Source organism: Cyprinus carpio, chromosome A25 (assembly GCF_018340385.1).
Source record: "Cyprinus carpio isolate SPL01 chromosome A25, ASM1834038v1, whole genome shotgun sequence".
NCBI lineage: Eukaryota > Metazoa > Chordata > Actinopteri > Cypriniformes > Cyprinidae > Cyprinus > Cyprinus carpio.
In genome coordinates, this window is record NC_056596.1 from 14801116 (window position 1) to 14823936 (window position 22821).

Genomic DNA, 22821 nt, shown 5'->3' on the forward strand with positions numbered 1-22821 from the left:
TTGGAAGCAATATTTGTGCGTGCATGTTCTTGCACTACCAGTAATGGCCTCCTAGTGGCAGCAGATAGTAATTGTGCCTTTTAAGCATTTTTTTTTTTTTTTTACCATGTCTTTTTGCACATTCTGTGAACCAATACAGTGACATAATTGTCTTTCATGTTCATTTATGGATTTCATATATTGCAACCTGCTAATTTAAATCTTTGGTGTTCATTTCCTTTTCCTTATTAAATGTGCAATCTTTTTTTCTTCCTCCCTCGTGTTGATGTGAGATATACCAAACCTTAGGATGTTTATCAGGCTAATCTTATTTGCATATTTCTGTCACTTTTATTACATTTATTTTTAGACGTGACATTTCTTCGTAGCAATTTTCAGATAATTGGTGGGTATCACTTATAAAGCAAATGCAATTATTCACATGATTATAAATCAAGCATCTGTGATTTACAAATACATAATTTACTTAGGCCACACTTTTGTTGTTGTTTGCAATGCAACGCACATGCATTAACAATAAGCTGTTTTTGTTTTATGTTTGCATGATTTCTGATATAGCATATCAACTGAGCTCTTTGTTGTGAGCCCTAAGGAGGCGGTATGTTGTGCTGTGATGACGATATCCTCGGCCGACGGTCTGATTGGCTAGTTTTCTCTGGCAATATCTTCAGCACCTGCCGAATTTGACCCATATCCGCGTAGCGAATGATTAGTGGGTCACTTTCATGCAGGAAGGCAGTATTTTAGGTCCTCTTAATCCCAACCTCGACATAATGTATTTCAACAAAAGTGATTACGTTTATTGGAAACTGCATTATAATCTCATGCACTCGTTTTATCATTAAACGCAGCTGGACACTAAAATTAATTGCTGCCATATCGGTTGCGGTATTCTTCTCTTGTGTGATTGATTGGCCGTAGTCGCGTTGTTCTGTTGCATCAGTGATTGATCGCTCTTGTCGCGCGTGTGTACGTGACAACTGGATGAACTGGATTCCTCGACCAACTTTCAGATCGATGTTTGGGAATTTGAAACTGTCGGATTCTGTAGCGCCTCTTTTCAGCACCTTGGTTAGTTCCTTCGATGAGAAACTCGGACCCGATGGCAAAGGCACAGAAGTCAGTTTTGTTTTATTCTTAACCTGTTCCCGTGTGAGTTAGGCGCTTATTTTGAACGGCACGGTCTCTGGACTGGATTGAAAATCATCTTATGAGGTCACAGTTTTGGGAACAACTGGAATTTCAGGATGATTATCACGCGCTACAGACCGGTATGCTAATTCTTTTTGACTAATAGTAAAGTGGCTGCCAATAGACATTTTTATGACAGTAGAGTTTTACGTATGCCTTCGTGATGTATTTTATTCTGTATATTTATGCTGTTTTTTGCTTTTCGACTCTATTTTCCTGTAAGGAAGTTGTTAGGAAAACCATATACACTTTTTTTTCTTCCCCAAATACATCACTCGCAGCTACATCAAAAGAAGGGTTGTGACGAGTTGCGATAGAATTCAGCAGCTGCCAGTGAACAGAGCTGTTGCGCGTGCGCGGTTGTTGTGGATTGGATCCTCCGTTTCAATGGGGTGAAGCCCAAAAGATAAAAGAAATCGATGTACTACAGCCAGCTTTTCACAAAAACAATTTCTCTTTTGTTGTGCTAGCCTATGGTGTGCGTGTGTGAGAGCTCTACAAAGAGAATTATATTTTTTGTTGTTGTTTTTTTTTTTTTTTTGCAAATGCACATGGATGTCTCATCTGTACCAATGTCTGTTAATGTGATTGGCCTTAATCTTTGCTCTTTTTAGGTTACAGTATTATTTAGACTTTAGAATTTTTATTATTATTATTAAATTGAATGCCGTTTTTAATTTAAAGAAATAATTGCATAAAATAGGAATAATTTAATGTAATTTATGTTGATTTCTTTCTTTCTCTCTTTCTCTCGGTGTGTATTAACAGTCTTTTTTTATATTAAGTTAAATAATGTACAGTGTTAAACAGTTACAGGGAGTCTCTCTATAACATTAAAAGATCTTCAGTCTAGGTGATTATTAAAGGACACTTGTCAGGAACTACAATACATATAGAATTCATTACATATTGACTGAAATAATATACCTCTAGGTCCTATTTTGATTTGACCTGCCATGTAGTGCAGATTATAGGGTCATGCTACTCATTTAATCATCGAGAAATGCTTTTTGAGGGGAACTGAATTACAGTATGATAAAATGTCAGTGTTGCTCTGCTGCATCTGCTGCTCCTAGAGCATCCAATCTGGTTGCAGATGCTTATCTTGTTTCATTCTCTTTTAATGGACTTTGACGTGCTTGTGTGCATGTTTCTTCTGGAAGGCAGGAGAGTGAATTCACACTTAGCCTTTCTGAAATAGCGCATTAGTAACACACCACAATAGCTTCCTTAACACCTTTGAGTGAAAAAGCTTATTGTAGTATTTCTAGGTGGTTGTTGTAGTTTTGGACAGAATAAGGATGGATCGCAGTCCATACACTCTAGATCTAGTATCAGCACGGGTCAGGTAGACTGTCTAGACACAGAAAGGTGTAATTTTTCAAACTGCACACTTTGGTTGACACAGAAATTCTGACATAGCCTTACATTTTTTAATTAGCATCCACTTTAAAATAGAACACCACATGTGCGTGAATTGCACTAGTGATGGTCTGATAGTCCGATCCAATATAAATTGAACTCAGAACACAAAAACAATCTGTTCTTGTTTTTTTTTTCATCTTTTGTTTTGTTTGCTCTCCTGTTTTTTTTTCCACCAGTCTTTCCTTAAATTGTTTGTTTTGTTGGTTTTATTGTTTTTTTTAATTTGTTTTTATTTGTTTGTTTTCATGTTTTATTTATTTATTTTTGTTTGTTTTCTTTTTTGTTTTATTTTCATTTGTTTTGTATGTGTTTTCTTTTTCTGTTTTTTTTTTGTTTGTTTTTTTTTTTTTTTTTTTTTTTTTTTTTTCATTTTAATTTTTATTTGCTTTGTATTGTTTTTATTTTGTTTTCTTCCGGGGTTTTTTGTGTTTTCTTCTGTTTTTATATTTGTTTTCATTTTTTCAGTTTGTTTTTGTTAATTCAATTGTTTTATTTTTCTGTTTTGTTTTCTTTCTGCTTTCGTATTTTTTATTTTTTGTTATATATATTTTTTACATGTAGTTTTGTATTTATTTTGTTATCTGTATCTGTTTTTGTTTTGTTTTCTTTTCTTTTGTTTCATGATTATCAGCATCTGAACAAGTCACTGCTCATGAATATGTTTGATGTCTCATGCCAGGCATGTACCACACTGTGACGTGCTTGCTGGTTTTTCAATACCACCCGCCACGCAATTCTCTCCTCTCCTGCTATCTCCCCCCTCCCTCCCTCTTCTCACTCTCTGTCTTCCATCATGCTGTCTCTCTCTCCCTCCTTCTCTCTCCCCTCATCACACACTCCGCCATACAGCTATCTTCCCACAAGGTCAACTCTGAGCTCTTGATCACCGGAGCACAGGCACGTTGCATTGCGAGCATGTGTCCGTGTGTTTGCACTTGAACGGAGATGCTTTTTGCTTTTTGATGGCATTAAGCTGCAATGGTTATTAAAAGCATGCCCGTGAGCTATAGCTTTGCCAGTGGAATCCGATGCAGGCGTCCCCCTGTCGGAGAGAAGCTGTTCAGATGTGCACATCCCATGGAGAAGCAGAGCTGCTATTGTGTTCTACCTGTGCAGTGATTCACTTCAGCTGATATCCTCCACCTACAGCAAGGATGTAACGGCTCCTCTGTGGACAGATTATGCTCTGAGAGGATCTCTTTTAGATTTTTACCCCTTTCTTGTCCTCTGTTTCCTCCTGTTTTGGTCTTTCTTCTGCTGGATCACCTCAGAGACCCGATACCACCATGTCCTTGGCATTCTGTGGCAATGACAACAACTCGGCCGCGTACAACGTGGATGCTGGTGTCCTCAACAACGGCTGCTTCCTGGACGCCCTCACAGTGGTGCCACACGTTTTCCTGCTCTTCATCACTTTTCCTATCCTCTTCATCGGTGAGTGTCAAAGACAGGTGAGAACTAGTGCATGCTTGTGTCACAATACTAGGTGCTGGAGTGACTGAACACTCTTTGACTTTACTATATACTGTAAGTTTAAATAAGATAGACACGGATAAATAGACAGACAGGCAAATAGATAGACGAGTTGATAGACAGACAGTTGGATAGATAGATAGATAGATAGATAGATAGATAGATAGATAGATAGATAGATAGATAGATAGATAGATAGATAGATAGATAGATAGATAGATAGATAGATAGGCAGGTTTTTATATACTTTTAAAGGTGTATCGCACCATTTAGAGTGGTGATTTATATGTGAAAGTATCAGAGACAGGAAATGATTAATGAGCTCCTTGAAATTCTTTTTTGAACATTTGGCTCATTTATTACGCAGATAAACATTGCATAATAGATCTGTGCTCAAGTAGTCATTTAGTTTGGCGAAGCACATGGAGAGACCAGGACAGAGTTTGTCTAGCCACTGTGGGTAACATTTTTATTTTAGACAAACCAATGTGACCTTAGTGTTGGATTGTACAGCTGAAGCCATCATACTGTCAGAGAGTCGAGTTACAGAAAGGACGCCGCTTGATTAGCCATACCAGAAGAGTCAGAGCAACGGTAAACAATCCCACTAATGCCAGAGTGAACTCACCTGCCACCTACTCCCATACTTTCTTTTATTCATTTTCCAAATGATTCGGAATTGCTACTGATTCATTAGGTTCTTTTTTGTTTTATTTCTGTGTACAGATTTTTTATTATTTTATTATTTTCCGTCCTGCTATGAATGAATATATATATATATATATATATATATATATATATATATATATATATATATCATTGCATAGAATAATTTATTAAAAAAAAAAAAAAAAATCCATCTTATTCCCAATTTCCATCTCAAATGGACATTTTATCCATTATATTCCACCCAAAAATGCCTAAATTGGTTATAATATGCAATACATGTTGTTTGAATCAGTATCCTCATATCACTAATATCGAGAGGGGTGCCACAGGTCGGAGTAATGGGCGTGGCAAAAGGTGAATGCTGCAACCGAAACTAACCCCTAACCTTAACCAAACAGAAAGACCTTTATCCACGCCCCCTACCCTTTTTTATTGCCCTAATCTTTCGGGAACACCTTTTGCTTCAGCCTACAGTTATCCCTACTAGCTAATATCCTTTTTTTTCTGGATATCAAGGGCAAAATCTGTCCCAGGGTAATTGCAACAACCTGTAAAGGACATTTATTTTGAGACACTTTTCCCATTGAAACATGGTATGTTAGCCAATACAATAAGTTACAATTGAAAGCTCCCGCCAAATGTGTATATGTGATGTTTTTTATTAGGGATGATGATATATGGACAAACTATTTGTTCCTCAAGGATAGCAAACATCACTTCTTCTCAGAGAGAAATGCTGTATGTTGGTGTAAGCTCTGTACAGATTTTTAATCATTGTTCTGTAGGTTGGGGGAGTCAGAGCTCCAAGGTGCACATCCATCACAGCACTTGGCTGCACTTCCCCGGACACAACCTCCGCTGGATCCTCACCTTCATCCTGCTCTTCATCATCGTCTGTGAAATAGCCGAGGGCATCGTGTCCGACGGGTGAGATTTATGTATCGATTTATCTGACCGTCTGTCTGTGGGAATCTGTTTGTTTGTTTTTATTTGGAACTTGAAGTGTTGATCCATGTCTAATATTGTTTCTCTCTCTCTCTTTCTCTCTTTCAGGTTTAATCAGTCGGTCCACCTGCACCTCTATATGCCATCATGTTTGGCCTTCATGGCTGCCATTACATCAATCATCTTCTACCACAACATAGAGACCTCCAACTTCCCCAAACTACTGATGAGTGCGTGTCAGCCTCAAAGTGTTTTTCGCTTATTAAGGACTGAGTTTTCTGTTATTTGTATGTGATGTGCATATTTAATTCATAATGCAAATCACTTTTAAAAGAGTGATGTAAAGCATCATTAACTGTAATATGGGAATTGCAGAAATTTTAATAATAAGTATGCCTCTTGTGAAAGAATAATTGAACTGCTCCAGCTACATTTGCACAGATCCCATATTTCTAAAAAACGACTGTATTGCAGTGCTACAGACTAATGGCCCTTGATGGTGCAATGCTATTTCCCAACTATCGTTTCATTTCCAGAATAAAATTGTTTGTTACAATGACTTCAGATCATCTGAACATTGTCTAGACTAGAGATTGAAGTCACAGTCCGCTAATCACACATTCCTCGGCAGCAGTATTTGGATGGCAGACCATTTTAAAGATACACTAACCATATTTCTGCTCCTGTCTCTTAACATCTGGAGTGAGAAGCCATTTCAAAGGTTCACCTGCTGTGCAAAACCAGCAGAGACGGATGCCTTCATTTCGAATGTGTGAAGATGTGATGTTATTTATCATTGTATTTATGTTTCTTTCACAGCTTTGCTCATTTACTGGGTTCTGGCATTTGTCTCTAAAACAATCAAGTTTGTCAAGTACACGGAGCACGGCATCGGACTGAGACAGCTGCGGTTCGGGATCACAGGCTTACTGACACTGCTATATGGCTTGCTGTTGGCCGTGGAGATCAATGTCATCCTGACGAGGGTAAATGATTGTGTGTCTGTGATTTGTATTCCTGACCACTGGTTCTCCATTATCCTTTTTTATTTCTCTTATTCTTTGGCCTCAAGCTGTGATTTTCATGCTATACAGTGCAGTCTCAGATAATACAAAAGTCTGATCACGTTTGCTAGCAGACTGCAGGAAATTCAGGTTTTATCTGTCGGAATACAGACTATTTTCTCTCCCTCATCATTCCAAATCCTTATGTCTTTTTTCCTCTGTGAAACAAAAAAGGAGATATTTAGTAGAGTGTCCAAGCTGCTCTTTTCCATGCAATGAAAGCAAATGGTAATGGGTACTGCTGAGCTCCAAAAATGACTAAAAGCACCAAAAATGTGGTCACTGCAATTTGTGAACTATTTCTGAAGCCATTAGACTGAGGTTGTATGGACGAAAATATGACTCGTTTCATTTATAGCAGTGCATCTCATAATAACTACAGTGTTATGGTGCAGAGAGCTGCGTTGTGATTTTATGAATTGAAGTAAAATGATTTACATGTTCCACCAGAGGATGTTTGTGTGCAATATCTCTGTAATAATGTAATTAATTTTGAGCTCTCACAGGCCAGTTGTTAAAAAGAAAAAGAGACATTAATTAAAACTCTGCAATTGGATTCATCACTTTGCACTTGGGTTCGTTTGCATATGCATGTTTTTTTTTTTTACAGATATTTAAAAAAAAAAAAATTAGTCTCTGTATGCGATTTAAAAATATGTATATATTTTCAGTTTTCATTATAGTATGAATAATAATAATAATAATATAATGTTATTAATAAAATATAAAATTGTAATGTTAATATTTTCAAATAGTTCATTTTGCTTTGAAACATTGTTTATTTGCAATATTCTGTAACTAGGTAGATATGAAGCAACCTAGAATAATTAGTCTTAACTCTTTCATTTTTATAGAATATTTATATAATGCCTGAAGCTATTAAGTTTCACAGTCCAGAAATAGTTTGAAGTTGGCATTTTTATCATCAGTCTATTTTACGTTGTAAAATTTATGAGAGGAAAATCACTGTTTTTAAATTCTGTTCTTCAAAGATGAGATTGGAAACACTGCTTTTTCTTTCATGTACAATTGGAAGAATTTTGACAGTTTTTTTTTCCCCCGTTTTTTTTTTTTTTTTTCTGCAGCGATATATGTGTTTTGCAAACCCCACTGAAGTGAAGCCCCCAGAGGATTTACAGGACCTGGGGGTTCGATTCCTGCAGCCCTTTGTGAACCTGCTGTCTAAAAGCACATACTGGTGGATGAACACCTTCATCACTGCAGCACACAGACGCCCCATCGATCTGAAGGTCATTGGCAAGCTCCCAATCGCTATGAGAGCTCTAACTAACTACCTGAAGCTCCGCGAGGCCTTTGAAGCCCAGAAGGTATGTTTTAACAATCCATCATATTAGGGTTTTTTTTATTATTTATTTTAATTTTACCTTTACTAATACTATTTTTAGGCAAAGTCCCTTATTTTCTCTCTCAATGCTAGGATGTGACACCAAACAATGAGTAAAAGAGGACTTTGAAGCCTAAATACAAACAGCAGAAGTAAAAAGCTAAATGTAGATTATAAACAAACTACACTCCCTGAAAGTTTGAGTTGGAATCGTTTGCAACTACTGTAACTAAGTGCAATTATAAACACAGCTAGAAATGCGGCTACAGACATATGGCATCCTGCTGCACTCTATTACTGCAATAATACAGTATAGTATAGCAGTACAGTATAGTATTTCATAAATAGTCAAACTCCCTCCAAAGCTCACAGGTGTCTTTTTAATTGATGTCACACACACAAAAACAATATCTGCTAATCTGTTCTCTGTGGATTTGGAGATGCTAGCTCTCTCTTTGATGATGAAGTGAAAAGTCACGTACGTCACAAATCGCAGAAAGGCATATGTGGAATACCACTTACATTTCATGTCTAGAGCGTAAGCGTCTTCAAAGCACTGAAAAACAGAAGATGTTCCTTTTGCATTTTGAACGCAGTGACCTTTTGACCCTCAGTGGGGTGAAGGACTTCTGCATCTCTGTGCTCATGGGAGTAAAGCGCGTGTGACGTGTGCAGTTACGTGTTTGTGCGCTCAACTCCAGGTAAACGGATATATTGTGAGAGTTCATAACGTGCGGCACGAGTGTAGTGTGACATCCGTTACGTCTTGTGTGATGAACTCCATGAAAAAATGCTGCATATGATTGATTCCATCCTCTAGTGCAATATAGTTCATGATTAGCATCACATCCGGATCTATTCTGGTGTGCAATGGCCATTTTTTACTATCTAATCAATTCCCAAATGATAAAAATAAATCCCTGCCATACATTTGGTCTTCACTTAATGTCAGAAATGCAGTAATATAGGGGTAAAACAGGTTGAAAAAAATGCTAAACCAAATCCTGGAATCTAATCTAGTTGTGTAAGAAGCTGCCTGGCTGTAGACAGTGTACAGCAAGTTTAAATAGAGATATTATGACTCCCTCCTTTGTAGCACGGTGACTAATTTAGATGCATTCAAAACAAATCTTGGTTATATTCATATCTGTCTTAATTTTCTGCTACTTATTCAGAGGCCTCAAGACACTCAGCTGCAAGGGCCCAAGTGGATCTGGACGGCTCTGCGACAGGCCTTTGGAAGACCTCTGTTTCTCAGCATCACCTACCGTTTCATGGCAGACCTGCTTGGCTTTGCCGGGCCGCTCTGCATCTCAGGCATCGTGCACCATCTCAGTAAAGAGAACCACACCATTCAGCCACCAGTAAGAACATTTCTGTCTTTTGCACAGATCTGAGCCACATGTAAAACAACCAAGAATAAGGGCAGAATGTTGGTTGGTCCAAAAGTAGAAGACACTGAAATGAAATTCTTAAATTCAGTATTTGTGTTGTTGTCAAGAACAAGCACGTTTGTTCTCTTCGGTATTTTGAAGGTAAAATTAGAAACCGGTGACCATGGCTGTGTCTTTTCATGTAACATTTTCATCTTGTGTTACAAAGCGGTCTGTCGTCATGCTGCTGTCATCAATTATTAAAAAGTTTAACAGCATACTGTCTGACTCTCGGATGTCGGCTGTTGGCCTGTTTGGATGTTTTTGTATGATGTAATTCACTTCACTACATGGAGTTAGTGATGGCATAACTCTGATATAAGATGAATGAACAATACACATAGAAATAAATGGTCCTATTTATTTATGTAGCCTTCGCTCTAGAAGAGAAGTTATCCCATGTTTTTATGTTATTAATTTTTGATTATAAATATGTGTACAGTTATATGCAATTTATTAAATATAATTTATTTTGGTAAAATTAATAAATAAATAAATAAATAAATAAATAAATAAATAAATTAACTAATTTATTTATTTATTTATTTTTAGAGGGGCATCAGCTGTAGTCCTTGCTCTAGGGGAAAGTTATCCGATGTTTATGTGTTATTAATTTAATTGTTTATATGTATATATATATATATATATATATAAATAATTGTTTATATGTATATATATATATATATATATATATATATATATATATATATTTTTTTTTTTTTTTTTTTTTTTTTTTTTTTTTCTTTCTTTTTTGAGAGGGGCATCAGCTGTAGTCCTTGCTCTAAGGGAAAGTTATCCAATGTTTTTTTTTTATTTATTTATTTTGTATGTGTTATTAATTACAAATTATTTAAAATATGTATACAGTTTTATACAATTTATTAATTGTATATATAATATATATATATATATATATATATATATATATATATATATATATATATTATATATTATTATAAATATGTGATGATATGTGAATAAACATATGATTTATTTTTCTAACATTTATTTGTTTGTTTGTTTGTTTTTATTTTTGAGAGGGCCATCAGCTGTAGCTCTTGCTCTAGAGGAAAGTTAGCTAATGTTTTTTTTATGTGTTATTAATGTAGAATTATTATAAATAAAGTTTAGAGTTTTATGCAATTTATTAAATATTGTTTAGTTTGGTAACAGTATTATTTACTTATTTCTTTATTTATTTAATAGTCATTTATTTTAACTGTAGTATATAGTATTTTATCTTTAAAAACATTGATGAGTAGATAATGATCGGCAGAAAGTGTGACTTGATTGGACAAACCAAATTTAGCCATATTAATGGGTGATTTCTAAAACTTTGAATAACATTTTAAATAAAACTTTGAAGGGACACAAATCTGCTTGAAGTAATAACCGAGTGTCATAATTCATTTATAATTATGCCATTTTCTAATAGAGAAAACAAGTTTATGTGTTGTGCAGGGTAGCAGTTCTCTGAGATTTATATTTAATTTCAGAAATTGTATTCACTTGCCAAAGGCATACATAAACTTAATGAGTTTATGTTATAGCTTCATTTTGCACATTTATACAGTAGAGATTAATTTTCCTTTAATTAAGAATAAGTTGAAAATGCAGCGAAGAGACTTAGTGTTCTTTTAGTGGTGGTTCTTTTTCTTTGGTTTAATTGACTCATTTGTTGCTGCACTAATCTTTAATTACATGAGCTAGCTGTATAATAGAATTATAAATAGTGTCCTGTGCTTTCTCTTTAGAGGAAAATGGCTGATTGGTGACAGGATAGTGCCGTAGTACTAGTAGCATTAGCTAGCTAGCTTTATAGAGGACAGTCATGGCTAATGCTAAATGGTTTGGTGTGTTTCAGGTGAAGCATCTTGGAATCTACTTCATCTCCTCCCAGGAGTTTCTTGCTAATGCTTACGTCCTCGCCGTTCTGCTGTTCTTCGCTCTGCTCCTCCAGAGGACTTTCCTCCAGGCCTCCTACTATGTTGCCATCGAGACCGGAATCAACCTGAGAGGAGCCATTCAGGTCAGCGCCGCGGAGACTTCAATGACTGCACAACTTTTGATCGACAAATCCCTTCAAATAATATGATATATTCGGATTCACTTCCAGACAAAGATCTTCAATAAAATAATGCGTCTCTGCACCTCCAACATGTCCATGGGGGGAATGACAGTGGGGCAGATCTGCAACCTCGTTGCCATAGACACCAACCAGCTGATGTGGTTCTTCTTCCTGTGTCCCAACCTGTTCGCAATGCCAGTTCAGGTAATGCCTTTCACAAGGTTCCTTTCTCTATAGAGTTCAATGCATTGGGGAATAATGGTGTTAGTCTGTGAATGGGCCTTGAGTCAAATGTTTCAACCGCATTGCCGTATTTGCCTCAGAGAAGCAGTTTTTAAATGGATGTTCCATCACATGGGTTTTCATCTGGGATGTTATCTGTACTTGACCCACATAGGAAGAGATGTTGCTTTCAAGTCCAACATGTCCAGTCCTAGCAAGAGTCAAAGTAATTCTGAATTAAGAGCTGATCTTAACTTGACTATTTTAGATATTATTACTCCTCCCTTAATAAAATAAGATGCATAATAATCATCCTCCTCTTTTTATTTCTATCAGAGATTCTACAGATCCCAGAATTTGCACTGGAAATCCAGTTACATTCCAACACTGTAGCAAAATTGGTTAATGTATGTAATGTAGTCTGGATTAGAGACAACATTAGGTTACATATAGACACTTTAGGTTATAGTGTTTGTTTTGCTTTGCTCTCTGTTTCTTTGTTTATTTTGCTTTGCTTTGTTTGCTTTGATTTTGTTTTGTTTAATTTTTGTTTGCTTTGATTTTGATTTGTTTAATTTTTGTTTTACTTTGTTTGTTTTTTGTTTTGTTTTTTGCTTTGTTGTCATTTGTTTTGCTTTGTCTGGTGTGGTCTCTCTCTCTCATTTGTGGTTTCTTTTGTTTTGTCTGGTTCTCTCTCCTCTCTCTCTCTTTTTTTTTTTTTTTTTTTTTTTTTTTTTTTTGCTTTGCCTTGCTTTTGTGTTGTTCTAGTTTTTTGTGAGTTTTGCTTTCCTTTTTTTTTTTTAGTTTGTTTTGCTTTGCCTTTTGTCCTGCTTTGTTTATAGCTTTCTTTTCTTTATATTTTTTGCTTTGCTTTATTTTATAATGGTCTTGTCATTTATCCGTTTAATATTATATTAGGGCTGTCAGTACATAAAATATGAATCTTTTAATTTTTCCTTAGAAAAACACGTTCAGTTTTGAGTTTTGAAGAAGAAAATGAAAATAAATAAATAAAAATAAGCCTTTTGTGTAATTATTGGGTTTGAAATTTGTGTAGATGACACTCGTAACTAGTAATTAGTAAATTTATACAAGAATTTACTAACCCCAAACTATATCTTTATTATAAAAACAGGGAATGCAAACACAGAATTTCAATGCAGATATAAATACTATCAAATATGAAAGTGAAAATAGTGAAAATGATGTAACATACAGCCAAGTATGGTGATCCATACTCAGAATTCGTGCTCTGCTTTTAACCCATCCAAAGTGCACACACACAGCAGTGAACACACACACACCATGAACACACACCCGGACACACCCCACACACCCCGGAGCAGTGGGCAGCCATTTATGCTGCGGCACCCGGGGAGTAGTTGGGGGTTCGGTGCCTTGCTCAAGGGCACCTCAGTCGTGGTACAACCCCTGCCGGCTCAAGACTCGAACTCGCAACCTTTGGATTGCAAGTCCAACTCTCTAACCATTAGGCCACAACTTCCCCCTGTCAATGCATTACCAGTAAAAAAGTTTTAATGTAATTTCTCAACCCACTGACTCTTATCTTTGATTGGCATGACATGATTTCGCTACAGTACAAAATGTACAAATGTTGCAAAGACACTCAGTATTCTTCACACTCCTTCTGCTATGAACGTGTTTCTCCTGAGGTTAGACAATAGACAATGAAAAATCACATAAACTCCTTTAATATCTATTTTTAGTCTGTATATAACAGTCTATATTTTTGTCCTTGAAAGCCTCATCTTATGTAAAATAGAGTGTCACTTGTGGAAATCTGCTTCTTTGTCAGCTGGGCTCTTGAATGACGAGGACATAAGTGTTCTCATTTAAATAAAAATGCATTCATTGATGGCAGGGTGAAAAATTCAACAGTTGACTAAAAAAAAAAAAATAAAATCACTAAATAAAAATAACCATAGATCCAAGAATAAGAGATAATAGCATATAAAAAAAAAATCACACACAATAAAAAACATATACATTTCACATAAAAAAAAAATCAAAATACAAGACTGACTAGGAAGTTGAAGTCCCTGTGCATTTTGTATGGAACGTACTTTGCTCTCGGGGTTACTCATGGCTGCCTTTGTGCACATCTTGATTAGTTCCCTAAGGCTCCTTCTTTATTTTCAGTGAACAACATTTTTTTTTTTTCACTCACTGCATATTTAATAATGAATCATATGCTCCATTATAACTTCTTCATTATAATACTACCTTATAATACTATTGTCTGATATTCATATTCATATATTTTGTTAATTTTTCATAGTACTTTAAATAAATAGGTGTTTAACACATCTACAGAATGACAATACATGATAATATAAAGTTTTAACTATTATATATAATAATATTTCTATATTATATAAATATTATTTATATAATAAATAGTTAACTATACATTTATTTTACTATATTTAATAATATTTAATTATTGTTATTCTTTATTTTATTATTTATATAGATTTTAGTAGTAAGTCATTTTTAAGTTTTTTTTATTTATCATTTAATTATATAATGAAATATGTTAAACTTTATTAATTAAATGTTTAACTCAACAATTGAACACATTTACAGAATGATAATATTTGATAATATTAAAAGTTTTAATTATTAGAATTAAAAATTATCTAAAATTATTCATGAAATGTTGCTCAGTGCATGATGTACAGTATGTATGTATTTATATATAAATGTGTATATATATATATATATGTGTATATATATATATATATATATATATATACATGAAACTCTGCAAATTAACACATTTACAGTATTTAATATTACTGTTTTAATAATTTAATTGCTATCATTTTTTTTTTAGTTTTTAGTTTTTTTTTGTTTTAACAATAAATACATTAAAACTAAATCTGCATATTATTTAGTTTTATCCTCTGTAGAACTGCCATGATATTTTGATAATTATATTTGTGAGGGGAAAAAAATGTTGTGTTTAGTGCAATGCTAATATAAAAGGCAAGTATTTAATAATAAAAAAATAATAATAATAATGTTGTCTTTATAATAGCATGGTTAATATTTTGCCTGCACACTGTATTCATGGGTCTTTATAAATGAAAAAAAAAAAAAAAAAAATATATCTGAATATATATAATATATATTATATATATATATTTATCAATATATATATATTTTTTTTATGAAGGCGGATCATCATTTATGAAGGCGGAGATCCTTTGGATCAAAAAGTATGAAAATCCCGCACTAAGCTTCCCTGATCATAAAACTATCAGGCAGTTTGCCATAAACATTATCTTTATCACTTACTGTGACAAAATTGCTACTGATTATGAAAGGATATCATTTCCTCTTGGTTTCAGATCATAGTGGGAGTCATCCTCCTTTACTACCTCCTGGGAATAAGTGCCTTGATAGGGGCCACGGTCATCACCCTCCTGGCTCCGGTGCAGTACTTTGTGGCGACCAAGTTATCAGATGCACAGAAAAGCACACTGGTGAGCTCCTTTACTTTGTTTGATGTCTTAACCTGCAGTCAAGTGACTGTGCAAATACAGCTTTTGTTCAAATACAGATGACATTTGTGCAGGAAAGCCAGAGCAGTCCAAATGATAAACCTGTCAAATATTGACCTCAAATAAGTCCCAGGAGATACAGTATTAGGAGCCATTTGCATTGTTACTAATGTATAATTTATGTGTTGACACTCAGGAATACTCCAGCGAGCGGCTGAAGAAGACCAATGAATTGCTGCGGGGTATCAAACTCTTGAAGCTGTATGCCTGGGAGCACATCTTCTGCTCGAGCGTGGAGGAGACCCGGGGCAAAGAGGCCTGCCAAGCAGCCGGGGGGGGGGGGGGGGGTGCAGACCTTTGCCCTCTACACCTCTATATCCAGTAAGACTCCGCTTTCACTGCTACCTCAGATGATAGTGAGACAGACAAAGAGCAACCGTGCTTGTTAGGGTAGTGTTAGAGAAGGGTTAGGTGATAAATATAACTGAGACGTCACAGGGTTCTTAGTATTAAAGCAAAAACAACACCTATTTTTCAGTAAATATTGGTTAAAACTCTGTGCAGTTTTAACACTCACACTCTCAATTGTATCAGCAGCAATTTTGGCAAGAATATGAAATGTGAATCTCCCAGCTGGCCAAATTCACACAGTATTATGAGTTATCACTGCCTACAGACATCACTACAAACAGTGTTGGACCAAATGTAGCCATTTTATTTTAGATAATTACCATGTTTAGTGTAAAATTGAGACCTCAGAAATAATTAAAATGAATGTTTAATATTTTATAAATAATAAAATGTAAATTGTAAATAAAAATGTAAAAATATCAAACGTAAACGAAATATAGACAAATAGTTTTTATTTATTATTTAACATTTTTGTTAAATGCTATATATATATATATATATATATATATATATATATATATATATATATATATATATATATATGTTGCGTGTATGTGTTATATACATTAATAATATATACTTTATATTATTTATATTGTCATTTGTTAATTCTGAAAATATAAAAGGGTGTGTGAATGCATGTATATGTATTTAACAATTGTTAAATGCTTTTGTAAAGTCTGTTAAACACACACACATATATTTTTAAGAATTATAAATATTAAATCATTTTTTATATTTATAATTTTTTTTTACTTTATTTTTAATAAATAAAATTTCTACATAACAGAGCCCATTCAGTAAATCATAGATTTATATTCCAAATAATTTTCAGCAGGTAGCATCAGACAGCTGCTCTGAGATAATTTTCATATCTCAGCCTCATTTCAGCCCTGCTTGCTGGGAAGTCAAAACATAATATGCATAAACCTAATTTTATTACCAGTTTCTTGCCAAAAACAGTTTATCAGGGGGGAAAAAAAAGAAAAGAAAATACATCATTATTAATGGTTTGGAAATGCTTCAAGGCTGAGCCAGGCTCAATCTTTTTTTTTTTTTTTTTTTTTTTTTAAACATCCAATAATTGCATCTGTGCATTGTTTGTGTCTCTTTGACACTGCCGCTCTCTAAAGGCGCTCTGATTTAAGTCAAGGTTACACCACAAAAGCCTCGTCTCTCTCTGGTTTCTTTTCGCAGCATTTTTGCGACATTAGCAATATTGGAGAAGGACTGTGTTTCTCAGCAGGAGACTATCCTACATGCAGTGCTGCAAAGAGACTTCAGGTTCATGTATCATTCAGTCTGAATCACTGCTTTCTGCAGAGGATCAATGAATTTGGATTAAAAAGAATGGGTAAAAAACCTGTCAGAAAGCAAAATCAGTTTGAGGAGGAAGTCCTATCAATGTGATTAAACTGTAGACCAGCAGCAGTGTGAATTACTGTGATAGCACAAGTGAAATTGAGGTTTAATGGTGTTTCTGGCTGCCATCAGTCCTTCCAGCACATACAGCTCACAGCAGAGCAATACAGCGTGTCAGTAGCTACGACTGCAGCTCATTTCTTCTGAATGTACCGCTCAGTGTCGTTTGGTTTGGAGGCAATGGCAAAAACTGTTCAGCAGCAAATCTGCTCTGAAGCAAGAGATGGTGATCAGTTACTACATTTTCTGGTTAAATATCAGGGACGCTTCAGTTAATATAGAAAAAAAAATCCCATTTATTTTCTTCTTAGAAATATTGATTTTAACAATTCCTTTGAAACCTTTTAAGTCAATAACACAGTGAGCTTTCAAGGTTAATAATAGCCAGCAGTGACCACCTGCTTCCTGAAGAATGGTGAACTGATTGACTGAATCAAGATGCGCAACCCAGACTCTAAAGGGGGTCGCACAGCGGACGAGAATCGCAGCGCAGCATCGCATCGTGTTGCGGCTTTAAAATTCAAACACATTGTGTTATTAATATTAAGCAGCACAACTGTTTTTAACATTGAAAATAACAGTTAATATAGTTTACAAAAACTAAAACCATAAAACACCATACCATAAAAAATACTTGAAATAAAATAAACTTTGATCTACTTGAAATAAAATATTAAAAACATCTATCTGTATGTATGTGTACAAAATTACTAAAAATATAATTAAAATTAAAAATGCAAGTAAAATTTTATTTTAAGATACTAATAAAAACTATAATAGTATCTCAGATATTCTAAAATAATCCCGGATAATATTTATTGAGGATCAAATCAGAATATTAGAATGATTTCTGAAGGATCATGTGACACTGAAGACTGGAGTAATGATGCAGAAAATTCAGCTTCGATTACAGAAATAAATTACATTTTAAAGTATATTCAGATAGAAAATAGTTGTTTAAAATTGTAATACAATTTCAAAATTTTTACTGTTTTTACTGTATTTTTGACAAAAAAATGCAGCCTCAATAAGCTTAAGAGATTTTGTTTTTTTTCTAAAATTTAAAAGAATCCTTTTAACGTTTGAACGTTAGTGTGTATGTATGTGGGTGTGTGTGTATATATATATATATATATATATATATATATATATATATATATATATATAAGAAGACACTGAAAAGTGATTTCCAGAAAGATTCAGGTCAAAAACATGATTAAGTGAATCTGAAGCATTAAAGGAAAAAAAAAAAATCAATTATTGTAGGCAGCTCTGAATCAAAAAATGCTGGTTCAGTAATGTGTTTGCCCATCAGCGTGCATTATCGGAGTGAAATACCTCTGAGATTTGTAGTTATCAGTTTTGAAGGATTGTTGGGGCTTAAGCTGGTCCACAGGGTACTAATTAAAATCTGAACAGACATTCATGAGTTATGAATGCAGTCAATTCTCATTTGCCGTCATTTAATGGACCGTGAAGGTGTAAATATGTGAGAACGATAGTGAGAAACAATCAGATCCATTCCTCAGTGTAATGAAAGAGTTTAGATGCCAATAGCAAGTATTTATCAACAATTACTAGCAATTGTCTCAACAGATATTTGCTGATTTACTTTTGACCGACGTTACTCATTAATTAGAAAGACTGAGGTATCTACTCATTCAGTAATGTCAGCAGCCAGTTGGCAAATCAGTTCTGCAGATCCAGCATCCTTCAGCAGTCAGCAACTTCTTGGATGTGTGGTTTTTGCCTGAAGTAGGATTCACTCAACTGTGGCACTTTCAGCTCAAGCTGTTCACAAGAGCAAGTGCATTAATGGAATTGCTCTTTCACTATGTAGGTTGGAAGCCAGAAATTGAGTTTTCAAGGCTCAGAAAGAAGGATTTTTTTCCTGCTGGTCCAGAACATACACAAATATTTTGATTGATTGATTGATTGATTGATTGATTGATTGATTCACTATTATTACTCTTTAGTTATTTATTTTATATAATTTATTTATTTACTTAAAGTAACTGTTCGTTTTTTTACTTATTTACTTAACTTTTTAACATATTTGTCTTTTTACTTTTTAATGTATATATTTACTTTTAAATGTTTATATTGTTTTTTAGATGTATGCACTTTTGATTTGTTTAGCAATATATTTTGTATTTGCTAGAATTATTTCCATTTTATCATTAAGTTGTGTTTCATTTAGTTTGTTTTCTTTATTTATATAATTTATTTACAGTTCTTTTTATTTATTTACTTATCCAGTTAATTGATTTATTTATTTAATTATTTGTATTAATTTACTCTTCAATGTGCTTATTTTTATTTACTTTTTAAAATGTATATATTTGTATTTAATTATTCATTTAGCAGAGTATGTTATATTTTCCATAAATATCAGCATTTTTCATAAAATGGTATGTTTTCTTGACAGTTTATTTTTCTTAATTTTTCATTTTTTTAAATAGATTATTTACAAAAATAAAATTTGTGACAAGGTGGAAATGATACATATGCATATCATATGAACATATGACATAAATGTCAAAATGAGTGATCAAAATCATGCAGTACATATTTTAAAAAAATAAATCCATGTTGTAGATAAAGCAAAGGTTATTGTAGTAATTATAATAATATAACATTTGATTTTTCTCACTTAAATTTCACATTTAATTCCAATTTACTAGCAATTTCTGAGTTAAAATTTTTCAATGTAAATTCTTCACTTAAAGGCACAATATGTAAGATTTTTTTATTAAAATATCCAAAAACCACTAGAACAGTGTTATATATTTTGCTGAATGTTTAAATCCAGAGAAATAAGCAAAGACCGTGTCCATAGTGTCATTGTGTCGCCTGCCAATGATGTCATAACCCCTCGATTTCCATCATAACCCCTTGATTTTGTTTTGTAGAAAACATGGAAACACCAAAGACGCTTTAATATGTTGTGTGTTTTAATAGACTGGTGACGACCGGACAGAGTAGCATTATAACAGAACTTTCAAATGTATCTAATATGATAAAACAGCACTGCTTTTGTTCCCCACATATGCATGACCGGAAGGAGCGTAAGTGGTCGATTGTGGCATTGTCCACTTCCGATGGCTTTTTGAATACGCACTCTAGCTGTGAAAAATTACATATTGTGCCTTTAAGGGTACTTGATTTCTCAATATTTTGTATACATATCCGTCGGATGTGCATCGGCTTTATGAAGGTAACTTGATCAGTCACGGCATCATCAATATTTTTGTTTCTTTGTTTGTTTTGAATACGCACTCAAATAGCAACACACTCAAAAAAAATTATTATTTTTTTGTCCCTCTAGGGAAATTAATTCTCTACATTTTTTTGTCCCTCTAGGGAAATTAATTCTCTACATTTAATTTAGTATTGAAATCTGTTCTAAGAGCTTTAAGACTTGGACAAGTATTTGTCCGCATGTAGTCCTCTGAGCTTCCAGGATAATGGCGAAATACATCATGCTTAGGAGTGTCTGAGTGTCTGCTGGGCCTTGGGCCTGGGCTGATAACACTGGTACTGTACATCATTGTCAGTGTTCATACACTGGTTGTAATGAAATTACTTGCTCACCTGGACACTGGAGGAATGGGAGATGAGCTCTACTACATCTCAATATGTCTTTACTACATAGTGGACATATGTAACACTGTGCCATGGTGTGGTGAAGGAGTGAACACACGAAGAAGAAGATCGATAAACAGTCTTTAATAATCCACATGGGGTAATCCATAACAAGCAGGTAGCAAACACACGTATACATCGATGAGACTGGACCACCAAAGACTGAACAGAATGCAACTTATATGGGGAACGTAAATGAGGATAATTGACAAGAAACACCTGAACATAATGACACAATCAAGGGGAGACAGAAACTAGGTGAAAGAACATGAGGGATGAAATGAAAACAAACACAAAAGTCCAAAAACTGTTACACACTGTATATACTATTGTTTTAGATTATTAATTAATTTATTTATTTATTTATTTATTTATTGTCTTCACAGTATTTATGAACACAGCAATTCCCATCGCAGCGGTTCTCGTTGTAAGTATAAAACATTCAGTCTGATATCTGTTCGTTATCGAAGCTATTAATGCATAGTAGCAGATGAACAGCTCACATGTGTTTATTTCAGACGTTCGTGGCTCATGTTCATCTGTCGGACGATGCAGATCTGTCCCCCGCGGTGGCCTTCGCCTCCCTCTCGCTCTTTCACATCCTGGTCACTCCTCTCTTCCTGCTGTCCAGTGTCGTCCGCTCCACCGTCAAAGCCCTGGTCAGGTCAGTTACAAATCACTCATACAGAATAAGATACATTCAATGAAATATTAAGAATTAAATGCAAGTGAAATTAAAAGCAGCACACTACGTTTTTAGTTTGACATATGCAATAATAGTAGTCTTTTTTTTTTCAGATGGAACTTTTTGAACTTTTAGACAAAATAAAGTAAATCTTTAAAAAAAAGATTTTTGTTGAGTGTCATATTTGTTTGTTGATAACATAAAAATATAAATATAAAATTAAATGAAATGCTTAGTTTTATGATCAAAGCTCTGTAGATTTTATTGCGGGGGGGAAACATATAATGCAGTGCAATACAATGATAATTGAGAGATATAAATACATTTTTCCTGATGATCATATGTAACACTCACATTTCAACATGATTTTTCTAAAAAAATATATATATGGATGATCAATTAAAGCTAAGTTGCTTCAGTCCAAGAAGTGTTTATCTTGAAATATTACTAACAATAAAGTTTCTTATGTTTACTCTATAGAAATCAGTAAAGATTTCACAGCAAAAAGACACATGAACCACAAACTGAAACATTTTTACAATTATACCAAATTGCTTTTACTTGATAAAAGTATGAACTATCAATCAAATGACAAAAAATGTATAGATTGTGTGCAACAGCATTTCAGCAAAGTTTTGATCATGTTGATAATTTAGAGGTCTATCAAATACCATACAGTAGGCTTTATAGGGTTAAACATTAAACTTATTATTTATATTTTCCTTTTTTATATCCCAGACTTCTTCTGCTGCACCAATTACATAGTTCAATTTACAGCTTAATTTGTGCGATAGCAGTCGCTCTGCAATTGAAGGTGATTTACAGCCAAAAATGCGGGTTCAGGATATACAGGTTTTAATTAACCACCCATGGATATAATGAATCGGCCCTGTGTGTTTCTCATGTGTGATAAATCACGTCAGATCAGCCGTGCGCTTCTTCTCTTCTCATCGCTGATAGACTCTCCTGTGAAGAAAGAAAAGTGTGTCTGTGTGCCTCGGGTTCAGTCTCATCAACCCAACCATGTGAAACACATTTTGAGAGCGAAGGCTGTATTTTTAGTGTATGAGCAGGTCGTAGATCAGTGCTGCCTGGAAAACACACCACATCTGCCACCGCTTTTAATTTATGACATGAAGGAAATTTACTGGCCGCTAGTGATCAACATTTTTCCTGATAGCATCAGCTGTTTCCAGTGGCTTTACAACATCATCTATTTGCAACAGTACACTCTAGACTAGAGGATAAAATGCATCTGCCTGACATCTGACAAGTCTTGTTTCTCTCTGGATTTAT

At 34.2% G+C, this 22821-nt stretch overlaps 1 protein-coding gene across 1 annotated transcript in view; it reads left to right on the forward strand.

The window, feature by feature from the left end:
• Positions 1–629: 629 nt before the first annotated feature.
• The window catches only part of LOC109053380 (ATP-binding cassette sub-family C member 8-like), a 57260-nt gene continuing 35068 nt past the window's right edge, over positions 630–22821 (forward strand). The window contains 14 exon segments of the mRNA XM_042715683.1: positions 630–1271; positions 3888–4050; positions 5544–5685; positions 5812–5933; positions 6523–6689; positions 7853–8095; positions 9288–9476; positions 11410–11574; positions 11662–11817; positions 15210–15344; positions 15559–15684; positions 15686–15743; positions 21227–21267; positions 21359–21504. Of these exon segments, the coding sequence (XP_042571617.1) occupies positions 1248–1271; positions 3888–4050; positions 5544–5685; positions 5812–5933; positions 6523–6689; positions 7853–8095; positions 9288–9476; positions 11410–11574; positions 11662–11817; positions 15210–15344; positions 15559–15684; positions 15686–15743; positions 21227–21267; positions 21359–21504 (1877 nt within the window). The 5' untranslated portion in view covers positions 630–1247.